General features: G+C 56.5%; 2 protein-coding genes across 2 annotated transcripts in view; one reads left to right on the top strand and one right to left on the bottom strand.

Annotated features, from left to right (window-relative positions):
• The first annotated feature begins 3,459 nt into the window (after nt 1-3,459).
• Nucleotides 3,460-4,372, top strand: AHSP (alpha hemoglobin stabilizing protein). Its single transcript, XM_070413629.1, has 3 exons — nt 3,460-3,583; nt 3,701-3,779; nt 4,012-4,372. Exons 2-3 carry the CDS (start codon nt 3,705-3,707, stop codon nt 4,213-4,215), a joined length of 279 nt encoding a protein of 92 aa, XP_070269730.1. The 5' UTR covers nt 3,460-3,583; nt 3,701-3,704; the 3' UTR covers nt 4,216-4,372.
• A 9,411-nt stretch (nt 4,373-13,783) lies between these two features.
• LOC139009366 (interleukin-4 receptor subunit alpha-like) overlaps nt 13,784-21,483 on the bottom strand; it is a 35,054-nt gene continuing 27,354 nt past the window's right edge. The window contains 5 exon segments of the mRNA XM_070413631.1: nt 13,784-13,986; nt 13,988-15,422; nt 16,215-16,264; nt 17,598-17,676; nt 19,411-19,510. Coding sequence (XP_070269732.1) covers nt 13,879-13,986; nt 13,988-15,422; nt 16,215-16,264; nt 17,598-17,676; nt 19,411-19,510 — 1,772 coding nt within the window. The 3' untranslated portion in view covers nt 13,784-13,878.

Genomic DNA, 21,483 nt, shown 5'->3' on the forward strand with positions numbered 1-21,483 from the left:
CCCAAAGATGTGCTTCTGTGGTATGTGGATTGTTTTGAGCTAAAGGCAATTTTAGCTTCAGGCTCAAGAGAACTTTCTGCCCCTCCCTTAACTACCTAGATCTTGAATTGGGGGCCTTGTCCATAATAAGAGATGATTAGCAATAACCTTTTTGACCTAACTATATGGCAGGGAAAACTGTTACTTAATAAACATCTGCTCTTCTTATCATCCTGCCATGACCTATGAATTCCCAAGGCACCTTCCCTCATCCCTTGCTCAGAATGTCTTATATGCCCAGATCCCTCTTCCTATGTCTGAACTTCTAATGCATGTGGGGTCTCTGAACCTCTCATGTATGTGGGGTTTCCACTCCTATAAATGTATTAAATTTGGTTATTTCCTCTTGCTAACCTGTTTCGTGTCTAGTTGATGATTAGACCAGCCAGGAGAACCTTGAGGGTCCAGGAGAGTTTGTTCCGCCCCCACGCTGGCCTTTTTGGACACCCACCCGCTCCCAGTTGGACTCCCTGCTTAAAACTTCTGATTCTCCCAAACTATCACCTCCCCCTGGGACCTCATCCTGGCAAGCCTGCCACCCCCTCATCTTCTCTCAGAACTACACAGAGCCTCTCTGAGGCCCAGAGAGACCCGGGGACTTCGTTTTTCCTTTTGTAAAATTTGGGTTGCTCCTTGGAGTGAACAATTGAAGGGTTACAAACCTGTAATGTTTTAAAACTTAGCTCCTGTGAGTGTACGGACCTCTGAGGCCCACCCCTGTGAATGAATCCCATCAGAGGGCCTCCGTTTGAATCCCGGGTCACTTAATATCTGTGAGATCTCGGGCAAATTTCTTTCTGTCCTTCAGTTTCTTCACCTGTGAAATGGGAATAATCTGGTCCTACCCCGCCGCTTCCCCTTCCCGCCGGAGCTGTTATTTTCAATGGCTTTTCTTCTCACTTGGAAATAAAACACAAACTTTTTGTTGTGGCCCACGAGGCTCTGTGGATGGGCCCTGCCCACCTCTCAGACTTGGCCTCTCACCCTCACACTCCGCCACCAGGACATAAGCTCCAGGGACAGGAGTGTGTGCCTGGTGTTGAGAGGGGGAGGGGCACTGTGTTTGGCAGTGGTGTATTCCCAGGGCCTGGCACCAGCGCCTGGCACAAAGGTAGGTGCCCGATACTATTGGTGGAATAGTATTTATTTCCCCAATAGCCTTTGTAAGGCAGTTATTATTTTATTCCTCCTTTACAGACAAAACGGAGGCTTACATATATGAAGTGACTTCGAAGTTACAGAACTGAAAACGGCAAAGCATTCATTCATTTACTCATTCAACTAAGATTTAGGGAGCAGCTGCTACTCTTGTAGGCACTGAGGCATGATTTAAATCTGAGGCTAATGATTTTAGAACTACACTATTTTTTCTTTTTAAAAATTACAAAAAATAATAGGATACATCCATGCTGTAAAATAATTCAAACAGCAATATAGAGGGAAGAGGGATAAGGTCAAATTCGCCCTGACATTAATCCCTCTTTACATTTCCCAACAAATGCCCATCAAGCCCCAGAAGTAAATATTGTTTATCATTCTACACACACACACACACACACACACACACACACACACACGGGGGGGGGGAGGGGCAGAGAGAGAAGGGGAGAGAGGGAGAGAGAAAGAAGGAGGGAATGGGGGAGAGAGGAAGAGAGGAAGAGAGAGAGAGAGAGAGAGAGAGGGAGAGAGAGAGTTTTACATTTAATCCCACTCCCATACTTGGAGCCTGGGACAGCCTGCTCTATTTATAGTTCACTTAATATTGCCTTAGAGATCTTTTCATATCAGCACATATGTATCTACCTCGTTTAATAGCTGTATGTCATGCCTTAGTATGAATGTGCCATAATTTCTTTAGATTCCCCATAGAAAAGGACCTTCAGGTTGATTCTGTCTTTTTATGATCACAGATGGCGAATTCCTTGTCTGGTAAATTCCTTGTACAGGCCTTTTTTGTGCATTGAATATGAACATTTCTTTAAAATAGAGGCCAAAGCAGAATCATGGGGTTGAAAGGCATGCATATTTTAATTGGAACAAGTGTTGTCAAATTATTCCTCTAAAAAGCTTTGTCAGGTTGTATTGCAACTATTCCTCCTAGTGGCAACAATAGTTTGCACCCTCGATGGATGAAAACGCATTGGCACAAAAATCTGACGCAAATATTCACAGCAGCCGCACTCATGCTGGCCGCAGCTGCACACTGTCCAGCTGTCAGCGGGGTGAGCAGGAACTGCAGTGTGTCCGGGCGACACCCTCCGCAGCGGAAAGGAACAACTTACTGCTACTTGCAACGACTTGGATGAATCTGGAAGGCATTATTCTGAGAGGAAGAAGCCAGGCTTACAGGTTACAGACCATGCAATTCCATCATAGGGTGACCTCACAAACACAGAACTGCCGTGGTGGAGCACCGATCAGTGCTTGGCAGGCTTTAGGGATGGGCCTGGAGGTGACTACAAAGGGGTAGCATGAGGGAGTTTTTGGGGGTGAAGGAAATGTTCTGTGTCCTGACGGTGGTAGTAGTGACATAAATCTATCTATTAAAATTCACAAATTGCACACCAAAAAGAGGTCAATTTCGCTGAATGTTAAAAGAAAATGCTGTAAGCAAGAAAGAAAATCGACAAATGCCTCTGAGAGTGTAGGTACCTAGGAAGTATGAACGCTGGGTTTTGAATGCAGCAAGACGTCACAGGAAATACACGCGTCTTTAATGCTGGTGACTTGGTAGAGGGAGGGAGCAAAAATAATCACCTTTTCCAGGGTACATTTGGGTAATGTTTCACTTACTCTCAAGTAGTACGTGGTGGCTGGAAATTTGAAAACGGCCAGTAAAAATGGAAAACATGAGGAAAATATTTCAATAGACGAAAAGAGTACTTCTACTTTGAGTACCTAGCGACATGTTAGACAACAAGACAACTGTGTCTCCATTCTTACAGAGCACAGCCGGGTGGAGTCCGGTCCCCACATCTTCCATATGGCTCACCTGCCCACTGTGACATGACTGACACCTGCCTACAAAAGGACAAACCTTTAGCAGATGCTGGAACAGTGCCTGGCATCAGGGAGAAATACAGCGTGAGCTGCTGTTCACGTATCATCTATGAATCAGGAGAAAACTGCCATCACGGTGCCGCGATGATGTGAAAGGCCTGCCCTGTAACAGGGTGACGGTCAGTTGATGTTAGTGTTGTTGGCATTCGGAGCCTGGATGCTGGGATGTGGGCGGCAGGCCCGGCCCTGGCCCTGGCGTGGTTCTCTGGGTCTCCCTTATCTGTTTCTGCGGCCTTGCTATCTTTCTACCTTCAGGGGAGCCTCGCCCGCCTTCCCCTCCCCGGGCTGACCTATCACCCTCCCTCAGGGTCTGGATGCGGGGCGTTTCCCTCTTAGGCTGACAGGGGACTCCTTGCCTGCCCCCAGCTTGGCGCAGAGCGACCCACGTAGCCCGAAAGTGTGGCTGACACATAAGACCACGGCTGGACCTCAAGTGAGCCAACCGGGGAGAAACGGGACTTCAGAGCAGGGCAGGATTTGAAAGGTACGGGAGCAGAGGCGACCCTGCAGGGCACCAGGAGCCTTTGGGAGAAGCGAGGGGCCTGGGGGAAATACCCAGGGGTGAGGGAAAAGGATACTTACAATGTCTTTCTCTAAACAGGCAGATGGCGCTCCTTCCGGCTAATAAAGATCTCATTTCCACAGGCATGCAGGAATTTAATGCTCTCCTGAATCAGCAGGTACGCCCCAGTATTGTGTCAAAGGACAGGCCTGGGGTGCTGAGGGGTGGGGGAGGGCAGGGCAGGAGAATAATTTGGAGCTGGGAGAGTGGCGGCGGAGGAGACGATGGAAACCACCAGAGAAAAAGAATGCAAATCCGAGAAGGGAGGATGTCAGGGTTTGAGGGCTGCTCCTGACTCACATCGCTGACCGTCTCTCCACCCCCACCCCCACCCGCACCCCCACCCCCAGGTCTTCAGCGACCCTCCTGTCTCTGAGGAGGCCATGGTGACTATGGTAAACGACTGGGTGAACTTCTACATCAACTACTATAAGCAGCAGATGACGGGAGAGCAGCAAGAGCAGGACCGGGCCCTGGAGGAGCTGCGGCAAGAGCTGAACACTCTGTCCGTCCCTTTCCTGGCCAAGTACAGGGCCTTCCTGAAGTCCTTGTGAGCACCCACCACACCCACTGCCTGCCTCCCGCCCGAGACCGAGGCCTGCGGTGCCAGGAAGCCCTTGTTCCTGCCTCGCGCCCTTCAGTGCTCAGGTCTGCTCCTGGGTGTTCCTCTACCTGGACACCTCAATAAAGACGACCCTGGCTTTGCTGGTCCCCCCGGTCTCCTTCGGTGGTCTGTCCTTGACGTGGTGGTCTCTTTTCCTTCAGTCCCGCCTCCTAGATATGCTCTTGGCGGTTTAACCAAGTCACCGCCGGCAAGTACTAAAATCACCTAAAAGAGGGGCCAGGGAGACAGACTCTAAAGGGAAAGTGCTGGGGGAGGGGTGGTTGGAGAAAGAGGGAGATAGGAATTCTCCGGAAGTTGTGGCCCTGTGACCGGCTTGCCTGGAAGACAGCGGCTGGAGGCCTCCCCGTCTTGTCCATCCGGTGCTAGATGGAATCAAGCAAGAGTCCACCGCCTCACCTGCCCATTCTCCTGCCCTTAATCCCAGCTCGAGCCAAGTTCCAGGATCTTCTGCCCCTAAAGACCTCACAACCCTTCCCTGGAGTCTTGCTGTCACGTAGAGTTGGAGGGGATCTTGGGAAGTGCTGAATAGCCCCTGTTTTTCAGCCGGGGAACCTTTGCCTCCATCCTTCCTCAGCCCCGAGCCCAGCCGGGATTGGAGGCAGATGTTCCCTCCCCCTCCCTGCAGCCCCAACCTTCTGCGGACCAGACACCCTTTCTCTTTGACCCCCAGACGCTAAGCTTCCTCATTTTAGGGCTCTGGGGTGGAACCAGGGCCAGCCCAGGCTCACGGGTTTTAAAAACCGTAACGAAGCTGCTAGAACAAGGAGGGACCGGCTGGCTGTGCAAGGTCTAAGGAAAGCCACCGGCGCAGGGGAGGGCGCAGGGGAGGGCGCGGCGGGGTGGGGATGGGGTGGAGCGCGGCTGGCGGGAGGGGCGGGACCGGGAGGCGGGATGCATCAATCAGATGCTGTGCGTGTCTCCAAAGCGGGAGAGGTCTGGAGCTGCGGGGTTTGTTCTCATCCCCACTAACAGCAAGCCTTCATTCCGGTTCTGTGCCCTCCCACCTCTGACTTTTGGCTTTTGGGTCTCGGTAGCCTGGTTCAAGGTCCAAAGGGAACTAGCTCAGTGCCCCCAACCACCCTTCCAATCTTGGGGTGTGAGGAGGCCCCAGGCCCAGCAGAAAACAGCCGCCTTCCAGGGAAGCAGGAAGCGAGCTCCTCTGAAGTGTGGTCAGTGGCTTGGGAGGAGGCCAGGGCCTCCCCCCCACCCCCCACCCCAGGTAATCTCGCCCCCTAATGGGGATCCAGGGCCTGCTTAGGTGGGTCAGTAGTCAGTAACATCTTTGCGAAAAGGCCTGGACTGCTGTGCATGGGTGGAGCAGAGAGACCAAGGAACTATATATAAAAAGTACTAGATGGTCCTGGCCGGGTGGCTCAGTAGATTGGAGTGTCACCCCCTGCATCAAAAGGTTACCTGTTGGGTTCCCAGTCAGGGCATATGCCCAGGTTGCATGTTCGATCCCCGGTAGGGGTTGTGCAGGAAGCAGCGGATCGATGCTTCTCACATCTCTCTCTCTCTCTCTCTCCATCTCCATCTCTCTCTCCATCTCCACCTCCACCTCTGTCTCTATCTCTCTCTCCGTCTCCACCTCCACCTCCACCTCCATCTCCATCTCCACCTCCACCTCCATCTCCATCTCTCTCTCTCCCTCTCTCTCTCCATCTCCATCTCTACCTCCATCTCCATCTCTCTCTCTCTCTCTCTCTCTCTCCACCTCCACCTTTATCTCTATGTCTCTCCTCTTTCCTCTCTATCTCAAGCCACCACTTAATCAAGACACAGCTTGTTAGAGAGGCTGGCCCAGCACATCCTTCAATGGAGCGGTTCAGGTGCCTCTGAAACTAGCACAGAGCCTGTCTGTATCATCTGATGATGGGTTTGGGCTCTGCTCTGCCATCTGCAGATTCAAACACTACAATCAGGTGGCAAGTGCAGTCTGCCTGGTCTTCTCTGGAGCCCGCTGAGGCGTCCACGCTAAGGGAGCAGTTATAGTAGAGGGTCCACATGGGCAAGACAGCAGCTCTGTCTCCGTCCTCAGGAGCAGGAGCTCAGCCAAAAGGAAGCTGCACCCCCTGCCTGCCAGGAAGCGCTAACTGGACCCACAGTGTTTGTGACCAAATTCCATGCAATTTAAAGAAAACTTTCAAGGTTATATTAGGATGATAATGTTTATAGTAAGAGTAATAAAGGATATTCGAAAGCAGTCAGGTGTGGAGTGTTTTGAATCTGATGAAATCAAGAGCCTTGTCTTCCCTGGGGGACGGGGGAGGTGGTGACCCCCCCCCTGGGGGACTGGGGAAGTGGTGAGCCCCCTGGGAGATGGGGGAGGTGGTGAACCCCCCTGGGGGACGGGGGCGGTGGTGAGCCCCCCTGGGGAAAGGGGGAGGTGGCGAGCCCCCCCTGGGGGACGGGGGCGGTGGTGAGCCCCCCTTGGAGACAGGGGCGGTGGTGAACTCCCCTGGGGGACGGGGGTGGTGGTGAGCCCCCCTGGGGAAAGGGGGAGGTGGTGAACCCCCCTGGGGGACGGGGGCGGTGGCGAGCCCCCCCTGGGAGACGGGGGCGGTGGTGAGCCCCTCTGGGAGACGGGGGAGGTGGTGAGCCCCCCTGGGGGACGGGGGAGGTGGTGAGCCCCCCTGGGAGACGGGGGAGGTGGTGAGCCCCCCCTGGGGGACGGGGGCGGTGGTGAGCTCCTCTGGGGGACCGGGGAGGTGGCGAGCCCCTCTGGGACATGGCGAGGCGGTCACTGCTTTCGGCCCTACCACCCCGCTGTAGCTTTTCTGTGTTCATTATACAGACACGCAAGCAAGGCTGCCCAACTACCTTCCTGGGTTTAGCTTTTCATCGGGGCATTGGGCACCTCCCCGGTCTCTGCTGTGAGTGAAAAAGGGGCGATGGAGCAAGCCTGGCAAGCTCAGGGGGCTCCGGGCAGGCCTGACAAGCCCGGGGTGATCTGATTATACATCTGTAACTGGGAAGGCCATGGTGGGTAGTGACACCCCAGGCCTAGGGCACCCTTAGTAAAGGGTTCACCTTTGCCGTCCGTAAGCCCTGTCCATGGTTCTTGTGTGTCTAGGTGAACACACCTGGGATAGACCAGAGTAGTAATCTTTGTCTCAGAGACGCAACTGCCCTCATGAGCCAACATTCATTTTATCTTGTGCATATACCAGCTCTATTTACTGTAAATGTTAAATGTAACCATTTTGTACCTACTAATGTAAAACAAGTGTGTCTCCTAATTTTGCTTTTCATCCAATCCCTTTCTCCTGCTTTGTTACTCTACCACCATGAGGAAGCAAGCACAGAGAGGTTAGACGACTGGCCCTGGTCACACAGCCGGTCCTTGGAGCACCGGGAGCTCCCAATGCATGTCAGCTAAGCCCCTTCTCCAGGTGCTGGAGCGGGCGGGGAAAACGCAGAGACCAAAGAGAGGGTGGGTCGCATGGGTGGGGACCCCAGGCCTAGTTTTCTGGGCTTGGGGCGCACTGGGACAGGACCTGGATTTGGACTTACTGGAACAGAGGCAGGCGCTGGGGCCAGAGTGGGGCACGAGGGGGCAGCAGGGACCCAGGAGCTGGCCTCCAGCCAAGCCCGCCAAGCCTGCCTCTCCCTGGCCAGCTGCCTACAGATGCGGTGGGAAAGGGTGGGGTATTGAGGGAGCCTGGCAGGTCCTGCTGCTGTCAGGTGCCTCAGGCCAGTTAATCACCAGAGCACGGGCACCGCCTGGCCTTCGCCCCTCGTGGCGTCTGTCCTCACCCACCTCTGTGGCTGCAGGGACTTCTCTTATCTGCGTGTGATGGGGAGAAACTGAGGCCAGAGCGGTCACCCACCTGCCCATGGTCACACCGCTCCGCGGGCAAAGGCGGGTTCACACAGAGGCAGGACGAGGCAGAGCCTTGCTTCTCTGCTTCTCAGTGTCGGTTCTCATCTGAAAAAGGGGTGTAAGGCTATGGGGGGAGGGGTGGAGAGGAGTCAGGGTGCATCCTGGGCAAGTCCCACCCGTGGCCTCCGCTGCTGTTAGCGGCCGCTGAGGTCATGCCTCCCTTGCTGTTTTTTTTTTTTTTTTAAATTAATACCTTTTATAAGAAAATCATGTGCCAGAGGCTATTCTACCGGATGCACACAGAGATACATCTTCAGAAACAGTCATTTGTGACGCCCACATGGTGCCGGGTGCTGGGGCGGGGGCTGGGATTTCCGGTGGTTTTCTCTTTCCTATTTATACCTTCAGGTTTTCTCTGAATCTAAGCCAATTTAGTAATGAGAAAAAAGCAAGAAGTAGGTTTTATATTAAAAAAAAACAAACAAAACCAAAGTACGCCGCCTCCCAGGAAAAAAATCTTTGTAAAATCGAGGCTGAGGGTGTGCGAGTCGGGCCATGGGGACCCCGAAGTCCAGGCTCTGGAGGCCTCCTGGGGTCAGCTTGAGCCTCAGGCCCCGCCCCCCTACCCCCCGCCACGCCCAGCCCCCCGGGCCGCGCCACCTCCGGTCCCGCCTCCAGGGGGCGCTGGGAAACTCCGCAGCCAGCATCGCTGGGGCCACACCCACCGCCTCCTTCCGGCTCCGCGGGGGCGGGGTGGGGGTGGGGAGGGGGAGGAGTGGAGGTGGGGGCGGGGTGAGCTGGGCGCACCCCATCCTCTGACCCGCCCTCGTGCCTCCTGAGTCCCATCTGGTGCGGTCGCTGTCCCTCTCTCTCTCTCCGTCTCTCCGGGTCGGTGCCTCCCCTCCAGGCTGAGACAGCTGAGTTGTACGCGGACTAAGATGATCTACCAGCCCTGCTCTGTCCAGTACGGGTCCCGCCAGCCACAGGGGGCTGTTTCAATGTACAGGTTAATACAATACATTTAAAAATCACTTCCTCAGCCACACAGCCACAGTCCCAATGCCCCTCGCCCAACGTGGCGAGGCCTCTGTGTTGGACCTTTTCCCACAGTAGAAAGTTCTGTTGGACAGCGCCGTCCCACACACTCCGCTGTCTTCCTGTAAGACGGCTTCCTGAGGTCGTTCATGGACCCTGAGTTCTCTCTCTCTTTTTTTTCTTCTTCTGATTTTCTTCCTGTAAAGTTAAATAAAACTTTGATCCATGCTCATAACTTGAGAAATATATTTTTTGGTTTAACAATTGCCTGCCAGGGAGTAACATTTGAATGAAGGAGTGAATCCCAGGCCTGGTGTGGGGCAGGCCTGACCCAGGAAGGGTAGGCATAAGCCAGAGGGGGGGGGGGGGGGGGGGGCAGAACCTGGGGGCTCCCCTGTCAGGCTTAACCAATGGCAGTGGCAGCGGAAGTGGGAGCCCGCAGAGACTCACAGGGAAGTTCAGAGAAAGCCTGGAGCAGTGGCCAGGAAGGAGAATTCTAGATTTCTAAGCTGTTTGTACCTTTAATTCTTGTCACCTGTGCCCCAGCCAGGCTGGAGTAAACCGGAGACACGGTGAAGACCATGGTATGGAGACTATCTTCGGGAAAACTCCCGACACAGGTCTTATTATCCTTTCTGTTTCCCAATGAGAAAACGAAGGCACGGGCAGGATAAAGGGGACATAGAAAGCAGAGAAGGGGTCTAGGGCTTTAAGCCCCAAAGAGCCTCGGGGTGTCCTGCCTAATTCGGAGACCAGGGCTTGGGAGGCCAAGGACCAGATTTCAAAGGGGTTTTTAAAAAGTCTTTTGCCAAAGAAACTCCAAGAGCTACTCCTCTGTGCAAATAACTCATTCCTGGTGGGAGTGCCTTTATTCCTGGGCGAGAGCACCAGCAAAGAGGACGCTAACCAGCGCTGTTGTCAGGGGGAACCTCAGTCCTCCATTTCTGCAAGGTGAGAGGGAGCCCTACTGGAGGACTTCCAGGGACTCCCGCCCTCTCATTGGCTCCTGCTTGTGGGCGGGTTACATTTTGGGATTGGGGAGATTAAAGAGAGACTGGTGTCTATGGGGCCATGTTTCTCAGGGGGTGGGGCTAATGTTCATTTAAGCCAAATACAAATTCCTCACTCCAGCCCCCATTGTGCCAGGCCTTCCTCCCACCACTGTCCCTGGTGCACTGCTGTGGCTGGTCTTTCTGTGAACACGCCAAACTCCGGTGCCTCAGGGCCTTTGTGCCTGCTCTACGCTCTGCTCAGGTTGCTCTTCACCTGGTCCAGTGGTCGGCAAACTGCGGCTTGCGGGCCACATTCGGCTCTTTGGCCCCTTGAGTGTGGCCACGAAGTTTCAATCACACTGTAAGTGCGCGCGCCGCACGTGGTATTTTGTGGGAGAGCCCACTCAAGGGGCCGCGGTTTGCCGACCACTGACCTAGTCCATCCTGACTTCTAGTCACCGAGGGCTCAACTCAGGTCACCTCCTTAAAGACCTCCATTTAGCCCCGGCCCGCCCCCCCCCCCCCCCCCCCCCCCCGTGTCTCAGACCCTGTTTTCTGCAGAGCACAGTCAACTGTCAACTGGTGGTTGTTGGCACCATTTCAACAGCAACAGGAACCCCCAGTGTCGGGTGTGGTGAAGGAGACTTTATTCAGTGCACACAGCTCAGTTATGATACAGCACAGCTGTGGAAACAGCATAACTGTGAGGCAGCCCCGGAGCCAGGCCCCTCTCCGGCTGGACAGCTCTGCTCTGCTCCTTGATGCTCTGCTCCCTGGGGTGCTGGCCGGCTCCACTTTGCTCCAGTCTGCTCTGGCCTGTGCTGGCCTGCTCCTCTCCACTCGAGTGAGGCATCATCGGGGTCTCAGCTCAGCCAGGGAGACTCAGTCCTCAGTGGAAAGGCAGAGTGCCTTCTCAGAGCTGGCTTACATGGACGGAAGTTTCTGCCCTTAGTCCCTGATTGGTCTGTCCGCATGCAAATGAGGACTCAAAGTTTGGCCCAAAAGGGCACTGTCCTGATTGGTCAGGATAGAGCTGTGTGGAGCTGCCCAGCTCCAATTGGGTGGGGAAAGCCTCAGTCCTATTGGTTGAAATGGGATTCCAGGCTCACAGGGCAGCAGTACGGTGCAGGCAGGCAGGCAGTCCAATGCAGGCTTCTCCTTGAAGCTTACATGAGAGATCCCTGTGTAGAAATTGCTGCACCCATCAGTGTTGGCAATTTTTCCTTTTGTTTCATGTCTGTCTTTCCCCCACTAACTGTAAGATCCAGGAGGTAAACAACCTCATCTCACTGTTTCCTCAGCACCCGGCACAGTACCTGGCATAGTAGGTGCTCAGTTAATATGGGTGGGGTGTGGGCTTTCCTGCTACCTGCTTTCTGCTCTGCTTCCTCCTTCCCAGGTTAAGCTGGAGAAGGGGTTTGGGGGAGCAAGGGCAGTGGCCTTTCTCCAGCTTCTCTGAGCCTGGGAGGGTGGGTTTAAATGCAGGGAAGAGACGGGAGGTGTCTCTATCTAATTCTCCATCCCAGCCCCGCCCCCCCCCCCCCCCCCCCAGCCATTATTTCTGTCACGTCAGCCTCAGCTGACAACCTGGGTCTCTTTCTTGTAAGATCCCGAGGAGAGAACAGTGACTCCTGCCTCCAGTCAGTTGCACTCCAATCCAACTGCCCCTCCACCACTCACACAAATGTATTTTCTCTGCTGCTTAATTTTTAAATTGGGTTTTCTGAGACGATGCTCAGACACAGTGGATTAGAGCTGACATTTGAATAGGTGCCATGCTGCACATGAGATGGCATCCCCTGGGGCTGGAGCTCTGCAGCCAGACCTGGCTCCAGGACTTCCTCGCCGTGGGCCTGCTTCCCAACTGTAAAACGGGGATGACTGGACCTGCCTACTAGGGCTGACACAGTGGATATACAGCACTTGGCATGTTGCTTGGCACTAAATAGCTATTTTTAATTCTTATATTTTGTTATGAAGGCTCCTGAAGGCAAAGTCCAGAGGGCTAGTTCAGGCTCTGCCATTCACTGCTGACCTTAGCAAGTCCCTTTTCCTCCCTGAAGCTGTGTCCCCATTTTTAAACTGGGTGTCTGGGGGTGAGGATGGGGTGACTCTGGCAGCTAAAGCGATAGTGTTGGGCTCAGCACAAAGGAGATACTTTAAAAAAAACAACAAACAAAAAAACAAAGGAGACACTTTGACGAACATCAGGCTGCGTGTAAGGTAGTGAGCTCCCCGTCGCCTCTAGAGCACTGTGTAGAATGCCAGAGCGGGAAGGAACCTCCAACAGCCAAGTCTCTCATTTTGAAAAAGACACAGAGTAACACAGACCTAGGAGCTTACGATCCCCTGCCTGCCCGTCTGAGGCCCCCTCCATCACACCATCTACTGGATGTCCAGAACAATCACCTAGAGCCTGGGTGAGACATGCCTGGGGTCAGCTATGGGCCCGCTACCAACTCGCTGGGTACCTTGGCAAAGCGTGCCAGCTGCTGCCAGTGCCCCTGCCAGTGGCCCTCCACCAGTGACAGAGGGGAGTGGGTGGACGAACACCCCAGCCCCCCACCCCCACTTTGCAGGGACTCCTCTAGGCATACACGGTGCATGGCTTCCCAAAGCTGCTGGCAGGATCAGGCAGCAGTTGCCGGCGCTGGCGCTGTTTGATAACACCCTCTGCTGCCTCCTGCCCTCCCTGCCTCCCTGCCCGCTCCCCAAGCAGGGCTTCCTGGGATCCCCTCTAAATCAACTCATTGCACTGACTGCCTGTGTGGAGTCAATGAGTTCATAAAGTACTCACAATGGCAGTAGGCTTGTTTCATAAGTAAAAAAAAAAAGAGATAAAGAACCTTTACTTATATAAAACTCCACCCCCTTCCGTTCCAGCCTCCTCAGCAAATACAAATATTAGGTTTAAACAATCTCTGGACGCACACACACACACATTACTCAGCGTGCAGTCCAGGCAAGCGTGCAGGCGAAAGGTGCCTGGTGTCGTCGTCTGGAACAACCCGCTCAGCCGGATCTCAGGGTGCAGCTCTCCCTCTGGTCTCTGTGGCTGCCAGCCACGGTGTCTGCGAGGCACAGACCGGCCCAAGGTAGCTGGGTGTGTTTATTCTGGGGATCCCACGCCTACCAGGGCCCCCAGCAAACTGTCACTGCGTGGTAATCACCGTTTTTCATGTGCTTCTGGTACCCCTGCTTGACTAAGCGCCCTCCACAGCCCAGATCCTGCTCCTGTCCACCTAATGGAGCTGTTGAATGGATGGCACCTCTGGGCTTTCCCATCTGTCCCCCAAAGCTCCCAATGCGTCCCCGTTGCTGGGTTAGTTTCTAGGCTCAGCGTCCAGTCCAGTGACATGGCAGCAGCTAGTCCCGGGGCCAGATAAGACGTGAGCAACCGAGTGACCAGGTGGACAAGCAGGCCTTGGGCAGCGTGACAGGGGCAGTGCGCGGAGAAGCGTGGACCGATCAAGAGGCCAACAGCTCGCTCACAAACCCAGGTGCCCGGAGCCTCCGGGGCCCTGCAGGTGGCTCCCCGCTCCCGCGCCTCCTGGCCCGCGGCCCACACCTCCCTCCGTCAGTGTTGAGGACAGGGTCCAGCCTCTGTGGCCCGGGGTCTGACAGCCTCACTTCACAGGGGTTCTCCGAGTCTCAGCCACGCCAGCCTGGGTGCCCTCGCGGGGGGGGGGGGAGGGGTGTTTCACAGGCAGGGCCGAGGCACACACAGCAACGGGGCGCACACCTAGGACGCACTCATGCCTGTGGGCCCCGTGGAGAGCATGGCCACCATTTGGGGGGTCTGGCTTGAGCTCTGAGCATGGCTGGGGCCCGGCTGGAAAAACAGGGGGGTCCTTGCCCTTCTCCGAGACACCCAAGGGTGCCAGGGAGGCTGGAGGGAGGCTGGCCTCCAGCAGAACCCCGCCTGGCAGGGGGCTCCCCAGGGGCTCGGAGCTGCCTCCACAGCGACAGCCACAGCAGCGGGGGGCCACGCTGTGGGCCTTGCCTCGCTCCTCCTGGCCGTGACACTGCTTCAGGTGGCCGCACAGGTGGCAGGTGAGGGCCGAGTAGACGATGCCGCTGCCCAGGTCGTCCCCGAGGGGGGCCGTGGCCTGCTCCAGGGCGAGCGGGCGCTTCTGGCTGTCCTCTCCCCACACCACTGGCTCTAGGCCCGGGCACTCTGGGGAGCCGCTGGGGAGGAGCGAGTTCTGAGGGCTGGGAGGTGGCCCCATGTCCAGCCCAAAGGTGAACAGGGGGACAGGGGTAGGCACCCCAGGGCTGCCAGGAGTGAGGCCCTGGTAGGGCCTATAGCCCCCCTCCCCACTGCTGGCCTTCACCCCAGGTGGCGCTGGGCACACGGCACCGCTGGCCAGCAGGCTGGAGAGGGCCTTGTACCCGGCTTCTCCGGAAGGGCTGCCCGCCTCGCCGCCCTGGGCGCAGCCCTGCCTCACCGCCTGCGCGAACTGCCGGTAGCCCCCGGGGGCCGAGGCGGGGGCGGCCGCCCTGTGCTGGAGGACGCTCCACCGGAGGCCCTGCTCCCAGGTTTCCGGCTCAGGCTGGAGCGCAGTGGGTGGCTCAGAGGCCTGGGGAGCATAGAGGACATTGAGGTCCCTGTCCTCCTGGTGTTCGGCCAGCTGTGGATCTGAGTCCAGCTCTCCTGGATCCGAGGGCGGGCGCAGCAAGCTGCTGAAGCTGCGGTACGCGGGGTTGTCGGTGATGGTGGCTGCGGGCAGCTCTGCGACAGCCGGGCAGGCTGGGCTCTGCGTCCGAGTGGCTGGGGGCGGCTCTGGGTCAGAAGGCTGCCCCCTGCCCCGAAGTGAGGCCTCCTGAGGCGCCTCACCTGGTAACTCAGCCCAAGGCATCTGAGCACTCACACCTGCTGACGGAGGAAGAAGGCAGGGCTCCCCCGAGCCTGGCGGGCAAAAGCCCCCCTCCACGCCCCCGAGGAGGTCCAGGAGCAGGCTCTCCGTCAGCCGGGCCGCGATGCCCGCCCTGCCCTCCTGGAAGCCGCCGCCGCTGCTCTCAGGCGAGGGGCAGAAGCTCCCTCCATCTTCCTCCACCGGCTCCTCTTCCTCACTCTGCACCGGGGCCTCGAGCAGCTCCACGCACTTCACCACGCTGATGCTCTCCGGCCAGAGGACCATGCTGCTGACCTCCACGGGGCGCCACGCTGGTTTCCCAGGGCTCTGGACAGGCCCGCTCCTGGCCGCCTGGGAGGAACCGTCACCCCTCTCCACGCCAGGCTCCAGTAAGCAGGGCAGGAGCTTCGTCAGACACGTCTTCCAGTATCTGCAAGAGCAAAGTGTGGTCAGGGCTCAGTGTCTCCACTTAAAAACTCCTATTCATCCCTCAAAACCCAGCTGGAAGCCACCCTGGACTGATGCCTACCTACTGCAGACGTGCCTCCTGTCTTTACAATCACTGCTATCAGTCTCCCCTACGCCTGCCCTGGGAGCTCCTGGAAGGCAGGGGCCCTGTCTGCCTTTGGGATGTCTGGACCTCAGCACATAACCTGGGACCCACTACAAGCTCAGACTATTGAATAAATGGAAGTCTTTGTCAGGATGATAGGATTTAGAATACGTATCAACACACAGCATAAGGAATGCCCACTTAGGATGGCTGCAGGGTCCAGGGCTCCCAGCTGTGCCAGGTGTAAACTTTAGCTACTGCCCTGTGGGAGGCCCAGAGGCCCTGAGGGGGCGCTAGGAGGCTAATGTGATGGTGGCATCCTCAGGGTTTGGGATAGTGGTGCTTGCCAACCAGTATGCAATTACGTCAGCACTTTAACAACGGGCACAGCTGCCCGGGTACTTGGCTCTACAGCCTCTCTCAGGCCAGGGTGCACCCCAAGGGGCTCAGCACCTGCCTGACCCACCAGGGAAACGCAGGGGCCCAGCCAGCAGCCCCCTTCCCAGACCGCTCCTCCTCCTGCTACGCCTCGAAGGAACAGTGCTGAATGCCAAGGAAGGGAAGGCAGACATGGAGGGGCGAGGGACCCCACTCTCAAGATGGGGCCGACCACGCCAATCCCCCCCCCTCCAAATCCACACAGGCCATGACTGAAGTTCATATACATACGGGCACTTGGCTGGTTCCTGGCCCCCGGACCTCTTCCCCCACAGTGGCACCTGAAACAGAGAGACAGACAATGAACAGGGCGGAGAGGCCTCCCGCCAGCCTGGCCATAGCGAGCTCCGTGTTCGCCGTGGGAGGACTGTAGGCCTTGACGTCACCCGGGTCGGAGGTCAGACCAGGCCACTGCCGCTCCCAGAGCCTGTCCCTGGGAATGAGTGAGGCCGCCCTAATATTAAGTTGCTGTGGCTGAAGGCAAAAATGGCCACTGTCACCTGCAGCTCCTCCACCCCTTGGATCTGGCCTGGCCCTGGGACTTGCTTTGGGCAACAGAAAGTGGTATCAGTGACACTGTGCCAACGGCCCGGCCTGCGGGAGGATGAGATGCACGGCTGAGTCACTCCATTGCGCAGGCGAGAGTCAGACAACTGCCGCACCTGTGCGTGAAGCCGCTGGGGGCGAGCCAGCCCAGAGAGCTGCCCTGCCCAGCCCAGCCCAGACCCCCCACCCGGCCCCCCTGCTGAGCGACCTGCAGAAGCAAGAGCTACAGATATGGCTTGTTTCAACCAAGTTTCGGGATAATTCGCTACACAGCAAAAGCTGACTGATACATGGATGACGCTGACTCTGTGCAGGGCCCTGTGATACACACTTTACATGTACTGTCTCGGTGAATTCCAACCATTATATAAACACTACAACAACCCACACGAGAAAACAGAGGCTTGGAGAAGTTAAGCCACTCGCTCACACCCAGTCCACTCTGCAGGTGAGTGGCAGAGCCGGGGTTCAAAGTCAGCACCACCGACTCCAGAGCCTGCCAGAGGGTCGCTGGAGACCTGAAGGCCCTGCACCCCCTGCCTCCTTCCTAGAGAACCCCGATGAGCTCAGGCAAACCACACGTGGCCATCGCTCAGGGCTGGCCACCCGGCTGGCCCACGGTATCCCCACTCCTTGCAGGTGAAGGCTCAGGAAAGAGCACGTGATGCCACTCCGGCCAATGAGAAAGGAGGAGATTTGCTGGCGCTTTGGCGCAGTTTCCTGCTCATAAGAGGAACGCACAGGAGCCGTGTCCCCCTCTCCCTGGCCTCTTGGCCTCCTGCCCTGGTACAGGTACCTCCCCAGGAAGTGACATGCAGATGACCTCAGGGGCCATCTCCTCCCAAGGCGGGGAACCCACCCAAGGCTGAAAGGTGGCTCTGAAAGCCAGGGGAGGGGGCAGCCTCTGGGCCCCCGATGACCACACTGGGCTGCAGAACCGACCAGCGCGGAGACCTTCCTGACGGCTCAGGTGCAAATCCAAAAGCCAGTGCGTATCTAACATCCCAGACGCCTGAATCCCAGCTCCCGATAGGAGCATCCACAGTGTCCGGACCAGCCCTCTCCTACCTGAGGCTCCTGGATGACAACAGCCACGAGGGAGCTGTGGGCCGGGCTGGGGATGTGGTCCCACCATTCCTTCTTAATCCTGAAAAAGGAGAGGAAAACGCGTTGGTTTCTCCTCCCATAAAAATGATCATATGGCCAGTACTTCCTTGGGGTCAGGACCAGGTTGATTGGTTTGGGATGTCTCATCCTAAGCCCGTGGAACAGGTCCTACTGCCAACCCCATTCACAGATGAGCACACTGAGGCTCACAGGGCTGAAGGGACAGCTGGCAGCAGAAGAGCCGGTTCGTGCCCCAGCGTTCTGCTCCCAACTCGCTGCCTCTGTCCTCAGTGGAACAAGTCCAGGGAAGTAGGAGGGACTCAAGCTGCAGAGAATTCGGGGTGTTCCCATCAGCAGTCCCCCAGGGAGCAGCTCAGAGTCAGGTCAGGGGAGACCTGAGAAGCCGAGGAGACCCTGGGAGAAATAGGTTCCTTCCCTCCCCTGGTCGGCCTGGAGCCATGGAGTGTCAGCTCTGAGGGAAGGCCCTCAGATTGCCCCTGGATCGGCCTCCGCTGACTCCACTCAGTCAGTCAGCATGTCTGTACTGAGCACCTACTATGTACCACTCGCTGTGCCAGGCCTCGGGGACACAACAGTGAACAAGACAGACAAAAGCCCAGCCCTCACGTAGCTGACCTTCTAGAAGAGGAGACAGACAGAAATAACTATATGACATTAATTATGGCAGCAAGTGCCATGAGAGAAAATAAAGGAATAGAGAGGAATGGAGGGAGTGATCCAGGAAGGCCTCCCTGAGGAGGTGGCCTCTGAGTGGTGACTGAAGGTGGAAGAGGAGTGAGTCATGGCGATGCCAGGGGAAAGGGCTTTCCAGGTAGTGCAAAGGTTTGAAGGGAACTTTCCTGGTGCGTTCAAAGAACAGCAAGAAGGCTGGAGTGCTGGACACAGTGAGTGGGGCTGGGAGGACAGGCGATGGGGAAACTGAGGCGCAGAGAAGGGGAAAGACCAGCCCACGGTGACTAGGAGGTGTCAGTGACAAGACACGGAGAGGAGAGCTTGCAACCCCTGCACACTTGCTGTGTGCCCAGCAAAGTGCGGGACACTCGCTCCGTCAATCCTCGGCCATCACTAATCCTCACATAGTGAGGTAAGACTCATTAGTCCCATTTCAGAGATGGGAGGACTGAGGCTCTGAGACACCCTGTTTCCTGGGAACCAGGCTCCTTCTATCTCCACTCCACTGTGATCCAAGACTTTCTCAGGACTCTTAGGACTGACGAAATACATTCTCCCTCTCTCTCAGCCTACAAAGGAGGAGCCAGTCACACAGCTACCAGCGCCAGGGCCAGAACCCACGCCTGGGTCTCCCGACTCTCTCAGGGCAATCGGCTAGAATTCCGAGGTCTATGGTCACCTACCCCCAACTGTCTGGACCATACCCCAGGCAGGATCCACCTCCCTTTCCCAAGGGAAGGCCCTTCCCAGCCCCACCCTGGCCAGCTCCTTCCCCCAGTCAGGCCTCAGCTCAAATATCCCTCCTCCCACCGGACACAGCGCCCAGGACACCTGTGCCCTGCGCCCGGTTTGTTCCCCTCAGCGCTTGGGCTGCTGTGGAAAAAGCCGTGGCTATTGCAGACCTGACATCTGTCTCCCACAGGAGCACAGAGTCCTGTGGGTTTTGTTTCAGCTGTTGCCTCAGTGCCTCGCACGCAGTAGCTGCTCAATAAACATTTATGGTTCAAGGAGGACTGCAAGCTGACAGATGAGCGGAGGGACTCCTGCCCACTCCCACCCAGGGGGCCGGCCCAGGACTCACTTGAGGATGCTGAAGTAGCAGGACAGGCAGACGACCATGATGACGATGCAGGAGATGCCGACGGCAAGTGGGAGGTGCTGCTCCCAGGGCAACTCGTAGTCTGGAGGTGGGAGGGAAGCCGTGAGCCCGCATTGCACTAAGTACAGCCTGGTCTCCATTTCCCAGGGCTGGAGACTGGAGCTGCAGGACAGCGTGTCCCAGACCCCGCACGACTGGGCCACCCCCAAGCCCTCCCGCCTCAGCCGCTGCTGCCCTCCCCTTGCAACCTGAGTCCTCGCCACACTGGCCCCCTGGCCGCCCCCTGCTGCTCCACGCTCAGTGCCAGCTCAGGATCTTGCACTTGCTGCTCTTCCTGAAGCACAGAGGTCAAGGGCAGTGACTGGCCCTGGACGACCTGAGTTCAAAGCCTGGCTCTGTCGTGTCCTCACTGGTGGCCAGGACACGCCCCTCACACTCTCGGTGCCTGGGTTTCCTCACCGGCACAATGGGGTTAACAACAGTGCTCATCTCACGGGGAGATGTGAGGGTCACGGGACTCACTACCCACCGCACTCAGAGCGGTGCCTGCAGGCCCCCAGCTGTTATCACCTTCGCACAGCGGCTCCTTCTCCTCGTCCCCTTCACCCTCGCCAGCTCCAAACCTTCCCCCTATGCCCTCTCTACCATTGCCCCTCTCATCACTCCGTCCCCTTTCCCTGCGTTACTGTCTTCCAGACCGACTGCCCTCTGGGTCTGGGTCGATCTGATTTCCTCTTTTCTGTATGTTTATTTTCTGTCCCCCCTCCCCCGAGTGCCAGTTCCAGAAGGCAGGGATTTTGGTCTGCTTTGTTCACCACTGATTTCCCAGTGTCTAGCATGGGGCCACACATAGTAGGAGCTCAATAAATAGATGTGGCAATAATGAACGTGTCCAGCACACTGTACAAGTTCCATGCAAGCCGTTTCCCTTCCCTTCCCTTCCCTTCCCTTCCCTTCCCTTCCCTTCCCTTCCCTTCCCTTCCCTTCCCTTCCCTTCCCTTCCCCAGGCCAATGGTAGAATCAAATCAATTCAACAAAACTTTCCCAAGGACTTCCTGTGTGCCTGGCCCCATTCTGGGCACTGGAGACACAGGCACAGGGTAGATACTACCCACAGAGCTCACAGCCCAGGTGGAGACAGATGGGTGAAGAGACACACACAGAACAGGTGAGCGATGGGAGAGGGATGTGTGGTGGGTGGGGCTGGAGTACCTGCCAAGCCCCACTGTCCCCAGCACTTGGAAAAACCCTTCTTTAAGTGAGTGTTCACCTCCCCCTCCTCCCCCCCAGTACAGACGATGCCTGAGGCAGCCTCCCCTCCCCTACCGCCCCCTCTTCTTTGCCTAGTGGCAATGTGCCCACCCTGAGGTTCGGGCCAATCACGATTATCCTAGTCCCCTTTCCAGACATTTGAGTTCCCAGCATTCACTGCAGTTGAGAGAGGCCATACGACAGTCCTGGCCAATGAGATGCCAGGGGAAGTCTGCTAGGGAAGCTTCTGGGAGGATTTTTTGCTTCCTGATAAAAGAGAGATGCGGGAGTGCATTCGCTTGTGGCAGCCTTTCATTCCCTTTGTCCTGGGGGCCTGAGGCTGTGTACAGCAGCCAACTTGGGGCCATGAGGTGGCAAATTTAAGGATAAAATATTGCCATGCTAAGGATGACAGAGGAAAAGAAGGCAAGGCTCTGGGGCGACATCACTGAGCTGCTGTATGAACCTGGGAATGTGAGCTAATTCAACATTTCTATTACAAAAGCCGTGCGATAAAGTTGCAAAGAGTTGTTTTGGGGATGCAGCTACAAGCGAAGGACTACATTTCCCAGGATCCCTTGCAGCTATGTGTGGCCAAGTGGCCAGTTTCACCAATAGAACTTGAGAGGAAGTCATGTGTCACTTCCAGGCTAAGGCTTTTAAGAAGCAGGTGTGGTCTTCCTGCTCTCCTTCCCCTTCGGTTGGATGCAGATAATGGCAGGGCCCTTAGAGATCCTTAACTTGGGGTCCACAGACCTCCAACAAGGTCGCAGACAGAAGTCAGAGGTCCGGGACTTGGATGGG

This window comes from Myotis yumanensis, unplaced genomic scaffold (assembly GCF_028538775.1).
Source record: "Myotis yumanensis isolate MYYU_CA2020_CCGP unplaced genomic scaffold, mMyoYum1.0.hap1 SCAF_4, whole genome shotgun sequence".
NCBI lineage: Eukaryota > Metazoa > Chordata > Mammalia > Chiroptera > Vespertilionidae > Myotis > Myotis yumanensis.